Source organism: Coregonus lavaretus (assembly GCF_964263955.1).
Source record: "Coregonus lavaretus genome assembly, chromosome: 17".
Taxonomy (NCBI): Eukaryota; Metazoa; Chordata; class Actinopteri; order Salmoniformes; family Salmonidae; genus Coregonus; species Coregonus lavaretus.
The window spans coordinates 29557716-29578188 of NC_140004.1; the positions used below are offsets into that span (position 1 = coordinate 29557716).

Consider the following 20473-nt stretch of genomic DNA (forward strand, 5'->3'; position numbering starts at 1 on the left):
CAATTTTCAGATTTGAAGAAAAAGGTGGAAATTATGCAGACAAAGTCCGACAAGAGAGCGGATACAAATTAATTGCTTTAACTAATTATGACAAATGTTAAGAAAATGTTGAGCAATGTAATAAAGTAATCCCTTTTCAAATAAGTTACTTTCACGTTATGTTGTCTGACAATTTGTTAGCTATGCTAACCCTTACGAACCGCATAGCATATCATTACAGCAGTTGCTTGTATGTACCGGAATTTTAGCTAGTTACCGTACTAATGTTAATACATCAAACTTAACAGTATATTAACTATATGCTATCTAACTAACTACCCAACGTTTAATGACTTGATTATTCACGTCATTCTTAGCTAAGCAAAGTGGTATAGTCGTTGTGCGTTCTCAATGTACATTGTTAATGAAGTCGTAAGATGTCTAGCTAGTAATTATTTTATTTATTTTGTATAAATTTTTTAGGGGGTAGATCAGCTTAATATTGCAGATAGATTGTAACTTCCATCAATGTAATTGTCTGCATCACTTCCAATCCCCCATGTTTATATATATATATATATATATATATATATATATATATATATATATATATATATATATATATATATATATATATATATATATATATATATATATATATATATATTATATATATATATATATATATATATATATACAGTGGTGTGAAAAAGTGTTTGCCCCCTTCCTGATTTGTTATTTGTTTGCATGTTTGTCACACTTAAATGTTTCAGATCATCAAACAATTTTAAATATTAGTAAAAGATAACACAAGTAAACACAAAATGCAGTTTTGAAATGAAGGTTGTTATTATTAAGGGAAAACAAAATCCAAACCTACATGGCCCTGTGTGAAAAAGTGTTTGCCACCCTGTTATAACACAACTCAACTGTGGTTTATCACACCTGAGTTCAATTCCTCTAGCCACACCCAGGCCTGATTACTGCCACACCTGTTCTCAATCAAGGAATCACTTAAATAGGACCTACCTGACAAAGTGAAGTAGACCAAAAGATCCTCAAAAGCTAGACATCATGCCGAGATCCAAAGAAATTCATGAGTGGCCAAAATTCCTCCACAGCGCTGTAAAAGACTCATTGCAAGTTATCACAAACACTCGATTGCAGTTGTTGCTGCTAAGGGTGGCCCAACCAGTTACTAGGTTGTAGGGGGCAGTCACTTTTTCACACAGGGCCATGTGGGTTTGGATTTTGTTTTCCCTTAATAATAACAACCTTCATTTCAAAACTGCATTTTGTGTTTACTTGTGTTATCTTTGACTAATATTAAAATTTGTTTGATGATCTGAAACATTTAAGTGTGACAAACATGCAAACAAATAAGAAATCAGGAAGGGGCAAACACTTTTTCACACCACTGTATATATACAGTGAGGGAAAAAAGTATTTGATCCCCTGCTGATTTTGTACGTTTGCCCACTGACAAAGACATGATCAGTCTATAGAATAACAACAAAAAAATCCAGAAAAACGCATGTCAAAAATGTTATAAATTGATTTGCATTTTAATGAGGGAAATTATTATTTGACCCCTCTGCAAAACATGACTTAGTACTTGGTGGCAAAACCCTTGTTAGCAATCACAGAGGTCAGACCTTTCTTGTAGTTGGCCACCAGGTTTGCGCACATCTCAGGAGGGATTTTGTCCTACTCCTCTTTGCAGATCTTCTCCAAGTCATTAAGGTTTCGAGCCTGACGTTTGGCAACTCGAACCTTCAGCTCCCTCCACATATTTTCTATGGGATTAAGGTCTGGAGACTGGCTAGGCCACTCCAGGACCTTAATGTGCTTCTTCTTGAGCCGCTCCTTTGTTGCCTTGGCCGTGTGTTTTGGGTCATTGTCATGCTGGAATACCCATCCACAACCCATTTTCAATGCCCTGGCTGAGGGAAGGAGGTTCTCACCCAAGATTTGACGGTACATCGTCCCTTTGATGCGGTGAAGTTGTCCTGTCCCCTTAGCAGAAAACCACCCCCAAAGCATAATGTTTCCACCTCCATGTTTGATGGTGGGGATGGTGTTCTTGGGGTCATAGGCAGCATTCCTCCTCCTCCAAACACGGCGAGTTGAGTTGATGGTAAAGAGCTCGATTTTGGTCTCTTCTGACCACAACACTTTCACCCAGTTCTCCTCTGAATCATTCAGATCTTCATTGGCAAATTTCAAACGGGCCCGTATATGTGCTTTCTTGAGCAGGGGGACCTTGCGGGCACTGCAGGATTTCAGTCCTTCACGGTGTAGTGTGTTACCAATTGTTTTCTTGATGACTATGGTCCCAGCTTCCTGGAGATCATTGACAAGAGCCTCCCGTGTAGTTCTGGGCTGATTCCTCACCGTTCTCATGATCATTGCAACTCCACGAGGTGAGATCTTGAATGGAGCCCCAGGCCGAGGGAGATTGACAGTTATTTTGTGTTTCTTCCATTTGCGAATAATCGCACCAACTGTTGTCACCTTCTCACCAAGCTGCTTGGCGATGGTCTTGTAGCCCATTCCAGCCTTGTGTAGGTCTACAATCTTGTCCCTGACATCCTTAGAGAGCTCTTTGGTCTTGGCCATGGTGGAGAGTTTGGAAACTGATTGATTGATTGCTTCTGTGGACAGGTGTCTATTATACAGGTAACAAGCTGAGATTAGGAGCACTCCCTTTAAGAGTGTGCTCCGAATCTCAGCTCGTTACCTGTATAAAAGACACCTGGGAGCCAGAAATCTTTCTGATTGAGAGGGGGTCAAATACTTATTTCCCTCATTAAAATGCAAATCAATTTATAACATTTTTGACAAGCGTTTTTCAGGATTTTTTCGTTGTTATTCTGTCTCTCACTGTTCAAATAAACCTACCATTAAAATTATAGACTAATAATTTATTTGTCATTGGGCAAACGTACAAAATCAGCAGGGGATCAAATACTTTTTTCACTCACTGTACATATACAGTGGGGGAAAAAAGTATTTAGTCAGCCACCAATTGTGCAAGTTCTCCCACTTAAAAAGATGAGAGAGGCCTGTAATTTTCATCATAGGTACACGTCAACTATGATGGACAAAATGAGAAAAAGAAATCCAGAAAATCACATTGTTGGATTTTTTATGAATTTATTTGCAAATTATGGTGGAAAATAAGTATTTGGTCACCTACAAACAAGCAAGATTTCTGGCTCTCACAAACCTGTAACTTCTTCTTTAAGAGGCTCCTCTGTCCTCCACTCGTTACCTGTATTAATGGCACCTGTTTGAACTTGTTATCAGTATAAAAGACACCTGTCCACAACCTCAAACAGTCACACTCCAAACTCCACTATGGCCAAGACCAAAGAGCTGTCAAAGGACACCAGAAACAAAATTGTAGACCTGCATCAGGCTGGGAAGACTGAATCTGCAATAGGTAAGCAGCTTGGTTTGAAGAAATCAACTGTGGGAGCAATTATTAGGAAATGGAAGACATACAAGACCACTGATAATCTCCCTCGATCTGGGGCTCCACGCAAGATCTCACCCCGTGGGGTCAAAATGATCACAAGAACGGTGAGCAAAAATCCCAGAACCACACGGGGGGACCTAGTGAATGACCTGCAGAGAGCTGGGACCAAAGTAACAAAGCCTACCATCAGTAACACACTACGCTGCCAGGGACTCAAATCCTGCAGTGCCAGACGTGTCCCCCTGCTTAAGCCAGTACATGTCCAGGCCCGTCTGAAGTTTGCTAGAGTGCATTTGGATGATCCAGAAGAGGATTGGGAGAATGTCATATAGTCAGATGAAACTCAACTCGTCGTGTTTGGAGGACAAAGAATGCTGAGTTGCATCCAAAGAACACCATACCTACTGTGAAGCATGGGGGTGGAAACATCATGCTTTGGGGCTGTTTTTCTGCAAAGGGACCAGAACGACTGATCCGTGTAAAGGAAAGAATGAATGGGGCCATGTATCGTGAGATTTTGAGTGAAAACCTCCTTCCATCAGCAAGGGCATTGAAGATGAAACGTGGCTGGGTCTTTCAGCATGACAATGATCCCAAACACACCGCCCGGGCAACGAAGGAGTGGCTTCGTAAGAAGCATTTCAAGGTCCTGGAGTGGCCTAGCCAGTCTCCAGATCTCAACCCCATAGAAAATCTTTGGAGGGAGTTGAAAGTCCGTGTTGCCCAGCGACAGCCCCAAAACATCACTGCTCTAGAGGAGATCTGCATGGAGGAATGGGCCAAAACACCAGCAACAGTGTGTGAAAACCTTGTGAAGACTTACAGAAAACGTTTGACCTGTGTCATTGCCAACAAAGGGTATATAACAATGTATTGAGAAACTTTTGTTATTGACCAAATACTTATTTTCCACCATAATTTGCAAATAAATTCATAAAAAATCCTACAATGTGATTTTCTGGGAAAAAAATCTCATTTTGTCTGTCATAGTTGACGTGTACCTATGATGAAAATTACAGGCCTCTCTCATCTTTTTAAGTGGGAGAACTTGTACAATTGGTGGCTGACTAAATACTTTTTTCCCCCACTGTACATATACATATATACACATATACACATATATACATACATATACATATACACATATACACACATACATACATACATACCTACATATACATACATCCACATATATATATACACATATCCTTTTTTTTTAGCTATGCTAACAAGCTAGCAAGAAGTTGCATATCAACAGCATCAACTTCCGGTAGACAGGCGAAGCGCTAGTACACTCAACTGAAAGGACACCGTTCGTTTACAGTATACTAAAATGAACTAATAGTATCTAGTATGTAGTATATACTCATTAAGTATGTAGTATACAGTTTGTTAGTATGGGTATTCGAACACAGCTTAGGTTTCCCTTTTTATCTGTGGATTAATCGCGTAGTAAAGAAACACACTACAAAGAGCCAGCTAGAAAGGGGACCATATGCATGATCAGGTAAAATAACAACCCAATGTCTCCCAGGACAAACTGCTAGCAACAGCTATCTAGCTTAATGTACATTAATATTTCATGTGTGTTTCGACCTGTCCCACAATGTATACAGTTGGTTCACGGTTGGTTTTAGTATTTTAACCTGCGTGTCATGATCGCGTCTGGTGGGGATCGCCAAAATCAACATGCAAATGCGCACGCATGCATGTGGCCGGTGTAGCCACGGTGTCAGTCAGTCTGAGATCTTCAGAAGGTTGGCTGAGGTCCTGCAGACTTAATTTTCTGCCTCATCTTACTTGACAGGCAGCTGACTGATTTGACAGACAGTGTTTAAAATTGTCCAGTATTAGTAACTACTGTACCGAGCCGTGTCGGTCCTTTCCAGTGACTGTAGAAGCTGCCTGGGGGGTGATATTTACTAGTCATATTGTAATCATGGATGACTGAGACAAGGGCAATGGACCCAGGCATGACCCCAGGAGACCTCTGGTTACTATACACTCCATGTTGGAGTTTATAACCAAAAGAAAACATACATTCTCCATAACTACTTCACTGACAGTCAACAGTAAATGTACAGTAAAATGCCCCTCTTTGCAAATTGCACACCTTTTGAAATTGGTAACAATTTATACATACTTTATAAATGTGGGTATATACCACTGTATGTGTCTATGTTCCACACAGGGAGGTTTGCCATCAACCATACGGTTATGAAAATCTATACCTTATGCTTAGCTAATGGCCTTCTCCCATTGACAATCACACAAATCACATAATTGACATTTCTGAGTTATAGCACTTGAGACATTAAAAAGTCTATACAGATCTCCCCTATCGCACATACAGTACATTTATCCAATTAGCATATTCAAAGGTCTGGTAACAGTCAAGTTTCTCTAACACAGCGGCTCCTAAACCCTTTATGCCTTGTAATATACAGTCCCAACTACAACAATACCTACACTTTTTGGAATAATCTTGTGAAACCAATGAAACCAATGTAAATTAAACTAATTATTATAGATTTAACCCAGTTTTACTTCATGACACAGAAGGGGACTAGCAACGAGCCACCAGTGCTTCCTGACTCATCGTTGGGAGGGAGACACAATGGCTGCCCCAAATGTCCTCATTTCCATTTCTGCCACGGAGCTGCAATTCTGTGAAAAATGTTGCGTTAAGTTAGAGTGAAGCAACAAATGGATGAGGGAGGATTAAAGGGGATTGGGATATCTTATCGCTTTTAAACAAAGCTTGGTGAATCCCTCAACAGCTTTACTGTCGGAGCCTTAAAGATATGTACACTACAACACAGAGCGGAAATATTCACAATTATAAGAAGAAAGACAGACTTGCATTTGTGGGCTTGTTTTACCACTTGACGTAATAAGCTGTGTGTGTGCTCAGTTGTGTCTTAGGAATTTGTGTCTCTGTCTCTGGTCTTAACTGAAATGCTTCTCACTGGCTTCTAGACCCTCTGTACCCAGGAGAGATCTCCTCCTTTTAAGATAATATCTGAAAGATTTGCCCATTTCAAAGACATAGCAGGAAATCCTGACCACAAAGTAATATCTTCTCCCATGAAGCTGTTTTGCTTTGTAAAGAAAAATAAATATCCCTCACATCCGTTTCTTGTACGTTTTTCTGACAGACAGTGTGACTTTGAAGATTAATTCAATTTGAGAACCCCACCGTGCAGTGTGGACACCTAGCATTCAAAGCACTGATGTAATCACTCCTCCATGCAAATCACATATACCGTACATTAATTGATTCAGTATGCGGATATGAAGAACACAAAAAGCATGGTAACATAAAATCTTTCCCTCAAATGTTCAGTATGAATAGTAGAATAATTAAAACTTTCCTCTATAACAGACAGATAGGGCCATACTAATAAATAATGAGTGCTACACCTTGGTTTGAGCATAATTCATTAGGCCTACACCCCCCACTGGTGTTTTTGTCAGCATTTATGTTACACTCATGCAACACCATGGTTAACAGAATCAGAATTAGTCAGACCATCGTTTAAGCTCTTGAGAATGATTAGAATACCAGGCAGCATCATCATAATGTGTTGCAATGCAAAGGTAGTGTATGTCTACCCCGCCCCTCCCACCGATCGTCCTATGAGATGAGTGAGGTTTCAAAGCAGAATGAACTGAAGGTTCCATGCACTCTTTCTCTCTCTCTCTCTCTGCATACACAAAATGTATAGTTCAGACCAGGACGTCTCAGTGATGTGATGCAGCTCTTTCAACTCTACTGTCAAAACGTGCAAAGCAATTGAATCCCCTGCTTCTCCTCGGCAGTCCCCCTTCATTGAAGTGAGTTTGTTTGTGAAATGTCTGGAATACCCGCGCATTCCTCCGTGTTTTGTGTTACAGTAGATTAGCTGTCAAAATAATTTATATCTTGTCAAACACATCAAACATCTATCTAACACCATCAAACACCATCCAATTAAACTTAAGTTAAGTTAGTAAAGTTAAGTTAGTAAGTATGGTGACTTCAGACAGAGTTGGGTGGCTAATAAGCTTAACTTTTTCGGGGCATAATAGTTTCTGAAAACAGAGGGTTATGAAATGAACAATACGTCTTAAAGGATCGTAATTGCCTCGTCAATGTGTGTTTAAAGATAGGTGCAAGTGCAGTCCCACTTGAAAGAGGCCTCTAAGGAAGTTTATGACTCGTGATAATAGGTGCACTGATAAGCAGCCTTATTGCTACTCTCTCTGGCCCTGAATGGGTAGAGCTAGTCAAACTCTCTGTCTTTCTGTCTGTCTGTCTGTCGAGTGTTACAATGTGTTTCTGAGACCCACATAACCATGGCAATCTCCAAAAGGCTGTGGGATTCAGGAATTTTAAAGACTTGAAAATAAGCTGCATGGGCTGTTGTTAAGGGATAAGTTTGCTTTTCAAAACGCAACCTGTTTCAGCATAAATTACTGGCAGATTACTGGTACAGCACTATACCCTATAAAACAATATAAACCCAGTCCAATTATCTTTGCCCACAGACACTACAATGCAAATTCTAAACATGTTTTAATGCCATCTGGTTTTAAATGATACAGCGCATTAAAACAACTTTGCATCAAAACTACTGCTTAGGTAAATACATGTAATGTCATCGTTAATCACTTTGACATAGAGTACACAAAGGCTGCCCATATCTATAGTGTATTTACTTCAATATTAACTTTGAGAACTGGGATAGCCTCATTTTGTAAACTCAAACCATTGAATGAATGGAGCATTAAAATAATCCCTATATGGTATTATAAGAATAAGAAAGCTATATTTCACTGTAGTTCCTATTCTCCTCTCCGTCCTCCCTCCTGTGACAACTGGTAGAGAGGCAAAACCTACAGTAATGAAGCATAGAGTATATACCTCTGTCCATTAAGCCCTAGCAGATTGATTCAGGCCCTCTAAATAATGCATGTATTGAAAAAGACAAATGCTTGATCAATATGGGATGGTCTCCCCCATTGCTACCTTTGCACTGTGTCTATTGATGAAAAACTGATCTTTCCTCCCATGTCCTCTCAGTTAAAGGACTATTATGTGAGAATTAATCATTCATATAATGGGGAGATGAGCCAGTGTAGGAGAGGAAGAGATACAGTATATCTGTATATCTGTAGTCGATATTTTCTATATATGACACAGATCAGGTCTCCTGTTGTAGTGATCTCTCACACTAATGTAAATATTTCTCATCATCTATCTCCATCTTCTCCCATGGCTCATCATGTCTACCTTCAAACCATGACGTAGTATAGCCAAATGATAAAATCCCCTCAGTTAGTGGCTCAAATCAGTCTTTTTTTTTATGGTCTGTTTGTTTTAGTGGGCCCACATATGGTCAGCCATTTGTCATTTGCTGCCTGATGGACGTGGGCCTCAGGGTGATTTAGCTGGAACTGGAATGGCTGGTGACCACAGATGGCTGAGGCTTAATGTGGGCTCATAATGACAGGGCTGCCCTTTTCAAGGTGACTCTTTCTCTCTTTGCTGTGGATGTGGGGATACGGAGGAAAGCAAAGCAAAGCAAACACCACTACAAAGAGATGTTCTCTCCTCTTCGATATAATGATTGTGTACGCTCTTCCCAGTATCAACTCTATTGTGATTATGTCAACATAATAGAGATATAACACTATTTCATTCTGTGGTCAACATGAACTGTGGTAAGTGTAGTGTGAGGACATCTTGAAATGTGTAGCTAACAACTCTGTACCAACACCACCATTGCAAAATGACTTGTGTTTTTGATAAAAGGAACTATCCTCTAACAATCAATTTCGCAGAGGGTCAGTCTCCCAAGCATAAAAGGAACATTTGTTGTAAAAGGAACAAACAGTGGACAAACTAGCCACAGCATCTGAAAACAACAATTCAAAGTAGTGAGTGTTTTACTTGAAAGCTTTGGCATTACCCAGGTTCAATACAGTCCCAATCTTTGTCTGGTTTTCTTTAACTACAGAAATGTTTGAAGTTTCAAGACACAACCTCACTCCAATGTGTTCAACTGAAAAAAAAGAACACAGTCTTAGTTAAAGGTCTGTGTGGATTCCCTTGTCTACTCTCAAGTACGTGAAAATATCCTGCCAAACAACAAACCCTGAAAGTGAAGAGGCAGGAGTGTATCCTATCTTTTGGATAGGAGAGGATGAGTTGAGCGATGTCCGTCTCCTCTCCAACTTTGTGTTGATGTTTCTGGAGTTTTAATTAAGCAAATTCCCTCTCAAACTGAAGTGAGATTATGACCATATGCCAGGGATGAACCAGAGCCAGTGTGGATACGGTAGAGGGGCTTCAGGAAATGATCGTAAAGTTTTTTTGTTAAATCCATGCGAAAAAGGCTTGGGTTGGTTTTCATTTGATTGTCCCAAGAGAAGTGCTCTGGTGGGATCACTCACAGATGAGTTCAGTTAAATTGGGGCTGAGTAAAACCTGAATTCTTGAAGAAAACCCTGCAGAACCCATAGTACCTATATACTGATAAGACGATTTTGGTGGGAACTAACCAATAAAGAATGTCCGTTTTGTCACGGTCGTCGTAAGCAACGGACCAAGGCGCAGCGTGATATGCGTACATCTTTTAATGAGTACTTACATAATAACACAAAACAACAAAACGATACGTGAAGTCCTAAGGTTAACAAACACAAACCTCTCCGGAACAAGATCCCACAAATGACAAGTGCAAAACAGGCTGCCTAAGTATGGTTCCCAATCAGAGACAACGAGCCACAGCTGTCTCTAATTGGGAACCACCCTGGCCAACATAGAAATAAACGATCTAGAAAGAAACACATAGAAAACAAAACATAGACACTACACACCCTGGCTCAACATTTAAGAGTCCCCAGAGCCAGGGCGTGACAAGTTTATTATTTATTTCTAATGTAACATACTTACAAATGTCTTACAGAATGACATATTTGATTTGTATCTACAACTCATAAGTAGGTCTTTATACTACATTTAACTCTTTACAAACCCTTTACAAACATGTGCAGTGTCACTCTTGACCCCTAGATATATTTTATGTATGTATATACACTACCAGTCAAAAGTTTGGACACACCTACTCATTCAAGGGTTTTTCTTTATTTTTAAAATTTTTTACATTGTAGAATAATAGTGAAGACATCAAAACTATGAAATAACACATATGGAATCATGTAGTAGCCAAAAAAGTGTTAAACAAATCAAAATATATTTTATATTTGAGATTCTTCAAATAGCCACCCTTTGCCTTGATGACAGCTTTGCACACTCTTGGCATTCTCTCAACCAGCTTCATGAGGTAGTCACCTGGAATGCATTTCAATTAACAGGTGTGCCTTCTTAAAAGTTAATTTGTGGAATTTCTTTCCTTCTTAATGCGTTTGAGCCAATCAGTTGTGTTGTGACAAGGTAGGGGGGATATACAGAAAATAGCCCTATTTGGTAAAAGACCAAGTCCATATTATGGCAAGAACAGCTCAAATATGTAAAGAGAAATGACAGTCCATCATTACTTTAAGACATGAAGGTCAGTCAATACGGAACATTTCAAGAACTTTGAAAGTTTATTCAAGTGCAGCCACAAAAACCATCAAGTGCTTTGATGAAACTGGCTCTCATGAGGACCGCCACAGGAATGGAAGACCCAGAGTTACCTCTGCTGCAGAGGATAAGTTCATTAGAGTTACCAGCCTCAGAAATTGCAGCCCAAATAAATGCTTCACAGAGTTCAAGTAACAGACACATCTCAACATCAACTGTTCAGAGGAGACTGTGTGAAGCAGGCCTTCATGGTCGAATTGCTGCAAAGAAACCACTACTAAAGGACACCAAGAAGAAGAAGAGACCTGCTTGGGCCAAGAAACATGAGCAATGGACATCAGACTGGTGGAAATTTGCCCTTTGGTCTGGAGTCCAAATTGGAGATTTTTTGTTCCAACCGTCTTTGTGAGACGCAGTGTGGGTGAACGGATGATCTCCGCATGTGTAGTTCCCACCGTAAAGCATGGAGGAGGAGGTGTTATGGTGTGGGGGTGCTTTGCTGGTGACACTGTCTGTGATTTATTTATAATTCAAGGCACACTTAACCAGCATGGCTACCACAGCATTCTGCAGCGATACGCCATCCCATCTGGTTTGGGCTTAGTGGGACTATCATTTGTTTTCAACAGGACAATGACCCAACACACCTCCAGGCTGTGTAAGGGCTATTTTACCAAGAAGGAGAGTGATGGAGTGCTGCATCAGATGACCTGGCCTCCACAATCCCCCGCCCTCAACCCAATTTAGATGGTTTGGGATGAGTCGGACAGCAGAGTGAAGGATAAGCAGCCAACAAGTGCTCAGTATATGTGGGAACTCCTTCAAGAAAAGCATTCCAGGTGAAGCTGGTTGAGAGAATGCCAAGAGTGTCATAAAGGCAAAGGGTGGCTATTTGAAGAATCTCGAATATAACATATATTTGGATTTGTTTAACACTTTTTTGGTTACTACATTTATTTTATTTATTTATTTATTTATTTATTTTATTATGTGTTATTTCATAGTTTTGATGTCTTCACTATTATTCTACAATGTAAAAAATAGTAAAAATAAAGAAAAACCTTTGAATGAGTAGGTGTGTTCAAACCTTTGACTGGTACTGTATGTATATATGTATGTATACTGTTGCTACATATGCCTGAGGGGACTTGAAGGGCGATGTTGTGGTCTCATGAGATGCTTTATCAGCAAACAGTAAGTGAGAGATGGAAAATGCATGACGCAATAAATGTTTATTGACACCTCTGGCAGAATTCATAATTTCTATTCCTTCTTGACTTTGTTTTCTCTTCGCAAACTCAGCCTCATGGTAAGCAATATTTTCATTTCTGACACCTGGGAATGGGTTTCAAATTAGACTAATTTATAAGTCATAGTGAACTGCAGCAAAAATAAACTACTTTAAAACTAATATTTTATTGGAAGAGCTGCAATGGCATCGATAATCAACATCATTAATATCATGGCTACATTACCTAAATTGTACACATACTGAGATAGATGGGCAAACTGTGTTATCAAGAAACAGTTTGCCCATCTATCTCAGTATGTGTACAATTTAGGCAATGTAGCCATGATATTAATGATGTTGATTATCGATGCCATTGCAGCTCTTCCAATAAAATATTACACTGTGACATATAAATGAGTCTAATTTGAAACCCATACCCCTGGCTATGTACTGACACATTTACTTTAACGTCAATGTATCTTATTGTTTTTACACATTGACTACCTCTCTTGTATCTGTCTTTTCCGCCTCTTCTCTCTTGTGTAAATACATCTCTATACCGTACCTGGAAAAAACCCAACAAGATCTTACACTTCTGATCTTGATTCCCTCCAATGCCCTTGTTTTATTCAGCTACTGCTTACCCAATATCTCCACAATCACACAAAAGACCACTGAAGCCTGTCAACCCAGCTTCTCACTCTCTCACTCTCACACATTCATTCACTCACCTACTCTCACCCCCTCACTCACTCACTCACTCACTCACTCACTCACTCACTCACTCACTCACTCACTCACTCACTCACTCACTCACTCACTCACTCACTCACTCACTCATTCACTCACTCACTCACTCACTCTCACTCACTCACTCACTCACTCACTCTCACTCTCCAGCTTTCAATGAGACGGCCTCAGAGACATAATTGCTCCCTGCAACAGAGAAGCCGATCTCCATTCCATTAGAAGCTGTACAATATGTATGGCGGTGAAGCAAAGCTTACTGTTATTCAGCCATTTATATACATGCAGGTACAGTGCATTCGGAAAGCATTCAGACCCCTTGACTTTTTCCACATTTTGTCACGTTACAGCCTTATTCTAAAATTCATTGAATTGTTTTTTCCCCCTCATCAATCTACACACAATACACCATAATGACAAAGCAAAAACACGTTTTTAGAAATTTTTGCAAATGGAATGGAAATATCACATTTAGATAAGTATTGGAAGCGATTACAGCCTTGAGTCTTCTTGGGTATGACGCTACAAGCTTGGCACACCTGTATTTTGGGAGTTTCTCCCATTCCTCTCTGCAGAGCCTCTCAAGCTCTGTCAGGTTGGATGGGGAGCGTCGCTGCACAGCTATTTTCAGGTCTCTCCAGAGATGTTCGATCAGGTTCAAGTCCGGGCTCTGGGTGGGCCACTCAAGGACATTCAGAGACTTGTCCCGAAGCCACTCCTGCTTTGTCTTGGCTGTGTGCTTAGGGTCGTTGTCCTGTTGGAAGGTGAACCTTCACCCCAGTCTGAGGTCCTGAGCACTCTGGAGCAGGTTTTCATCAAGGATCTCTATGTACTTTGTTCCATTCATCTTTGCCTCGATCCTGACTAGTCTCCCAGTCCCTGCCACTGAAAAACATCTCCACAGCATGATGCTGCCACCACTATGCTTCACCTTAGGGATGGTGCCAGGTTTCCTCCAGACGTGACGCTTGGCATTCAGGCCAAAGATTTCAATCTTGGTTTCATCAGACGAGAGAATCTTGTTTCTCATGGTCTGAGAGTCTTTAGGTGCCTTTTGGCAAACTCCAAGTGGGCTGTCATGTGCCTTTTACTGTGGAGTGGCTTCTGTCAGGCCACTCTACCATAAAGGCCTGATTGGTGGAGTGCTGCAGAGATGGTTGTCCTTCTGGAAGGTTCTCCCATCTCCACAGAGGAACTCTGGAGCTCTGTCAGATTGACCATCGGGTCCTTGGTCACCTCCCTGACCAAGGCCCTTCTCCCCCGATTGCTCAGTTTGGCCGGTCGGCCACCTATAGGAAGAATCTTGGTGGTTCCAAACTTCTTCTATTTAAGAATGATGGAGGCCACTGTCTTCTTGGGGACCTTCAATGCTGCAGAAATGTTTTGGTACCCTTCCCCAGATCTGTGCCTCGACACAATCCTGTCTCTGAGCTCTACGGACAATTCCTTCGACCTCAAGGCTTGGTTTTTGCTCTGACACGCATTGTCAACTGTGGGACCTTATATAGACAGGTGTGTGCCTTTCCAAATCATGTCCAATCAATTGAATTTACCACAGGTGGACTCCAATCAAGTTGTAGAAACATCTCAAGGATAATCAATGGAAACAGGATGCACATGAGCTCAATGTCGAGTCTCATAGCAAAGGGTCTGAATACTTATGTAAATAAGGTTTTTCTGTTTGTTTTTTAAAAGAAATTTGCAAACATTTCTAAAAACCTGTTTTCGCTTTGTCATTACGTGGTATTGTGTGTAGAACGCAGAATTATTATTTTTTAAATCCATTTTAGAATAAGGCTGTAACATATCAAAATGTGAAACACGTCAAGGGGTCTGAATACTTTCCAAAGGCACTGTATATTAGCTGAAAAGTTTCATTTTCCTCACACAATGACAGAACTACAGAAGAAAAGTGTTTAAGAAAAAAGACTCTAGGTGTTATGGTGAAAGACAAAGAGCGACTGTTATGCCGATGTTTCTGACATTGGTGTTAAGTTATTATTGCATGAATCAAGGAGAGTGTAATTACTTTATGTAAGCACAGTGCAAATGTCAGACCTGATGCAAGTCATCCAACTGAGCAGAATGAGAAAGTGGAGTACATCAGTATTGAACACACACTCCAGTGGGTTTGTTATAACACTCTACTTAGTGGCCATATCTGAATGAATCTCCTACCCTATGAGCCCACTACTCAGTGGCATGGTTTGCTGCCTAAAGGCAGGTCGGGTGAATAACACCACAGAGTTAACCTTGAAGACTGAAATTCGGGGATGGCATACTGAACACTGAAATAACCATTAGGAGCAATGAGGAATGTGACTGTTCACTGGAAATGAACCTGAAACAAACATATACTGCATAATGAGACAGGGAGAAAATATGATTGTCTGCATACCTCTTACTATTCAGGAGGGGAAACCTTGCTATTGATGTCATGCTAGTCCACTTGGAATGATGAGGACTCTGAGACGGTCATCAGCTACTATAACAGTCCCTTCAGGTTCGTCTGAGGGGTTGAGTTATCAATAAACCAACCAAGATCTATCCTCTGGAGTTAGTTTTCAAAAAAAAGAAACCCTTCTGAAGCACCATTCAAGCATTCTGAAGATTCTGAAATGGTAGTGATGATATTAAATGAAGAAGGATCTTTCAAGCATTTCTCATTCCAATAAGAACAGAGTGAGTTTAGATTCAGAGTGCTTCCACTTGGCTGAGGAGAAACATTTTCTGAATTTAAATGATAGCAATTCTTCAACCAAGCCTCCGCTCACATGATGCGTTAAATTCAACTCAAATCAGCTGCAAAGATATTTACATTTTCAGTATAGGGCTTTAAGGCCTTTGGGTTGACTGAATATTTATTTGCATTAAGGGTTTTCCCTTAACTTTCTAACTTTGCAGAGTTTAAACATCTCTCTGTTGACGCCTCTGGCTATTCAATCTTAAGCTATAACCCTTAAGCTACAAAAAATAAGGAAACTTAATCGTGAGCCATTCCAAAGACAGGAAAATATATTTCATAAATCATTTCACCAGTAACTTCTAAGTGAGCCTGCGCTACTGTACCTAATATTGGATTTGTAATTACTGCTATTGTGTTCCAGCACACTAGCCTTTCCTTTCCACCCGGCAATCAGAACCCAAACCCACTAGCTTTAGCTGAATAGGCTCATTAACAACCCCAACTTTTCTAATGGCATTTCTAACTACTTTTTTGTGTGGTTATGATGTAATACCTTCATGTTGTAACTTCTCAAAAATAAAGGTCTCCATTTGAGTCTAGTAAAGGCATGTGGATGTATTTGATAAGCAGAATGAATCAGTGTTGTTGTACTCACCCGCATGCCAAGCTCAATGTTCTCGCCCCCATAGACTTCCATGCCAGGATCAAGGAGGCCGATCTCGCCAAAGTATTCTCTGTCCACCACAAAGGAGCAGCCGATCATAGCTGGCGTCCTAGATGAAAAGAGAAAGAGGGAGAGAGGGGGAGAGGCTTTCAAAAACTGTGTTCATTCCCATGTCATTGTCTTGATTAGCTTCAGTGACAAACCTTTATATACCCACAGTGCATTCTGTTGATTAGAGCCTTTACTAAAACAACAGGATTCATAATAATGTTTATAACTACTGCACACAAGGCAGTTTGCACCCCGGGCTACATTGCAGGCCGATACACGATTGACTTGAATTGATTTAATTTCCAAATCTACGCAGAATTAACCTTGGAAAACACTTGAATAACAATGCATTTTAAATGTGTTGCTATAAAAAAAAATAAGAGGACACCATTGTTTTCTCTTAATTGTACATCTACATGTGAGGTACAAGTGCACTCAGACATGAATGGGTTTTGATAAATCTACATTCTGTGAAAATACCACAGGCTCAGGGTTTGGCATGTCTTTAGAAATGCATTTCTCCATGGGTGTCACTGTTAAAACCTCAAAAGGACCAACTTCCAGAGACATCCTTATAATACAATATAACTAAGTCTATAATAAAGCTTTTCAAGAAAGATTGCTTTAGGGACATTTGAGGGGTATGAGGGGAAAGCTATGATGGGGACAATGTCCACTAGTAAATATAGATGACACTGTCAGAAATGGCAGGAAGCTTTCACTTGGAACACACACACATTACATTTTAGTCATTTAGCAGACGCTCTTATCCAGAGCGACTTACAGTTAGTGAGTGCATACATTTTCCATACTGGCCCCCCGTGGGAATCGAACCCACAACCCTGGCGTTGCAAGCGCCATGCTCTACCAACTAAGCTACAGGAGGCCTGCCATGAGACAGCCGCCTGTGGTGGCCTGAGGATAGGATGGGCCACCCTTTTCCACTCCACTCCAGCCTGCTCTCACTCTCAAGATCTCTAAAGTCGTTTTATTTCCGGACTATTGTCACCATAGGCATGCTTTTACTGGCTTTATCCATGGAACTTTAAAATGCTCTGTGACAAAGATTTCATACGTTATATAAAAATATAGCAGTCCATGCTGTGTGATGGCACACAGCGTTAAAAAGCTTATTTTCAATCTGATCAGTGGGTAGCTGTTGTCTACTGCAGCATGGTGCCTGCAGTTAGTACACCATACATTAACATGCACAGTGGAGAGTGCAATCCTCTACGGCTGGGCCTACAGTAAGTTAGTGGAAGGTTATTGGAGAGGAAGGGTGAAGAGGGAACTCTATAATGATTTCATTGATACTAGGTTAATATTCAAAATAATGTTGTTTCTTTTTCCCAAAATAATCTGCATGGAGTGTGCTTTTTGAAATTATTATGTGGGGGAAGAAAGAAAGACACACACACACACTCAAAAAACAACATAAACATGTCTAATTCTCTCATCAAAAATGATTTGTCACCACACTCCTTTCTGCACAGTCAATGCTCTATAGATATCTGGCAAAAAGCTCCCTTTTCCAATGTACACACTACTTAAACACTCTCATCCTCTGTAGGGTTTTCACCTCCTATTCTTATGTTATGACGTTTTCAGCCACTCTTTGTAACCTGCCAAAGTTTATAAAAGAGACGCGTTTGCTTTTATATTGAACGTGCCCAAATACATGAGTGCGAAGGCAATCGGTCTCAGCTCTGAATAGCCATAGGCCTACGCTACATCTATTGTTGATGGGCAGAGAGCTTGAGGAAACAAGTACAGAAATGATTTCCAATATGGATCCACACGGCTGACACACTCTACCTGCCCCTTGAGGCGCTCTGTCCATTCATAGCAAAGTGTCAATAACAGGACTGCAAATAGCAAACAGCACCTGCAATTTTTGCAGTCATTCTACTGCTGTTTTTTGACACAGAATTCTTAAGCCCATGCTTAACATTACTTGTAATGCAAGGCACATTTTGGACAGAAAATGTCTGTCTAACTGGCAATGCATAGTTTGGTTGTATGCAATTCAAATAGTGATAAGCAAAGTAGCATAGCCATGTCGTCAGAACAGCCTGTTCGAAATGTTCCTCAGAGAGGGAAGTCTGAGTCTCATCTTGTCTCTGCTGTCGCTCTTGGTTGCCTCCTGACATTGTGGGAAATTACAATCATATGCTAATATGCTTTAATGCCTCAACAAGAAGACAAATGGCCCATAAGTTCAGCAGTCAGCTCCAGTGTTCACACACAGCATTTGGGGTTATATGAATAATTAATTGAATCTCTTTATGACCTGATTTACCAAGTGCGTGTTGTCGACCTTGCCCAGCTAAACACGTCTGGAGAAATATGACTGTTTCTGTGTGATCTAGGAATTATGGTATAACACTCTAATCGTGAACATATTAATTAAGCAATAATACATGAGAGGCCATGTGTTATGACATATCACAATGGGCTACCAGCATTAAAAAGCAAGATTCTTTCCCAAAATATACATTTTTCAACAAAACGTGATGCTACATTCACTAACACTGGTTGTCCAGTGCAATATTAGGCATTCTCTGGTCGTTAGTTCTATTCGTATTGACTGCCATGTAATGCAAAACTACGTAAGGCTGGTTGATAGTTCCAGAACTTTGTAGGTTGTAGGTTGCAAACAAAAACTGTTGCTATTAACTTCCCCCCTTGCTAGCCAACTACACAGCTAACACAATCACTTCAGACTGAAGCTGGAAAGACAGCAAAATAGCTGCATTTCGTTTCATCACAGACACACCTATGCTTGCTAACGGTTCCATCTGAAAATGATCACTGCGCCTCCATAAGAATATCGTGTTCATTTTGCTGTCCGAAACCTCTCTTGTATTTATCTCAACTAGCACATTTTTTCTCCTTGCTTCCAGCCTAGCATTTAGTTTGGTACAGCGGGTTTAATATAAGCCTCGCTGTCTGCCTGCCTCGGAAACAATGTTTCCCTTTTGAATTTCGATCTCTGTAGCTAGTACCATACATAGAGTGAACGGTGCCCAGACGAGACAAGACAACTTTTTCTGAGCCAGTCTAAATCACATATCCAAGTAAATGCCAATAGAAAATAAGCTCAAACAAACGAAAATCCAGCTAGAGTACCCTCATTCCATGTTAAATGTTTGACGTGAGTGACTGAGTTAGCTGCAGTTGCCTAGCTAGCTAGCAAGTAACAAGACAAGTTATCCAGCCTGCATAGCAACCATTTTGTTTAGATCTGATGACCAGTCCTTTTGCATAGCAACTGTGCAAAAGTAATTCATGACTGGGGTCGTGTCTGTAGCAACATGACCAAAATAACTAACAACCAGATTTTTGTCTGGACTATCCACCTCATTTTCTAACGTTGCAATGGGCACAGCCAAACAATGGAAGTGATGGATTCCACTTCTACCTTACTTACCTACTGCAGCGCACCTGTGGCAAATTTGCTAGAGTAAATAATTTGAACGAGTCAATTTATAGAGTATAAAAGTCAAGTAAACAAGTGTAAGTGTAATTTATATGGATTTCATTCAAGTTCACTAACGTTAGCTAGACCTACTAGTAGTTATGTTGTGATAGTTACGTTAGTTGTGTTGTGTAAGAGTTATGGGCCATCCACCAAGCCAATAACTATAACGATAACTATAATGATCAACTAGGCTACATAACTATAAAACATTGGTGAGCATCCACAGGAAAGTTGATCGGTCTGCAGTCCTACACCTGTCAATCAACTGATCAACACATCCTACTGCACACTGCCTATTAATAAGGTGGTAACACAAGACCATTCATGAAGTCTCTAACGCACAGATACTGGTTCAGACCATTCAGTGCTTTTAGGGTGTGTTCATTGTCATAGTGACAACTGCAAATAATACTTCAATGTACATGTAGCCCTAATGAAAAATAATTGAGTAACTTGTATTAAAAAATGTAGCAATTCCACAACAACGCCCTTAGCCAGCACATATTTTACAGCATGTCATTGCCTCATTGCTCAAGTGGTTTGCGAGTGATTTCCATAATTCTAATCGTTGTCAATTCCT

The 20473-nt window shown here is 40.3% G+C and overlaps 1 protein-coding gene across 1 annotated transcript in view; it reads right to left on the reverse strand.

Moving 5' to 3' along the window:
* The window catches only part of LOC311144522 (polypeptide N-acetylgalactosaminyltransferase 9), a gene marked incomplete at both ends in the record, with an annotated part of 102060 nt that overhangs the window by 33806 nt on the left and 47781 nt on the right, over window positions 1–20473 (reverse strand). Inside the window, one exon of the mRNA XM_084180548.1 lies at window positions 16353–16470. Within this exon, the coding sequence (XP_084036674.1) occupies window positions 16353–16470 (118 nt within the window). The remainder of the gene's footprint in view (window positions 1–16352; window positions 16471–20473) is intronic.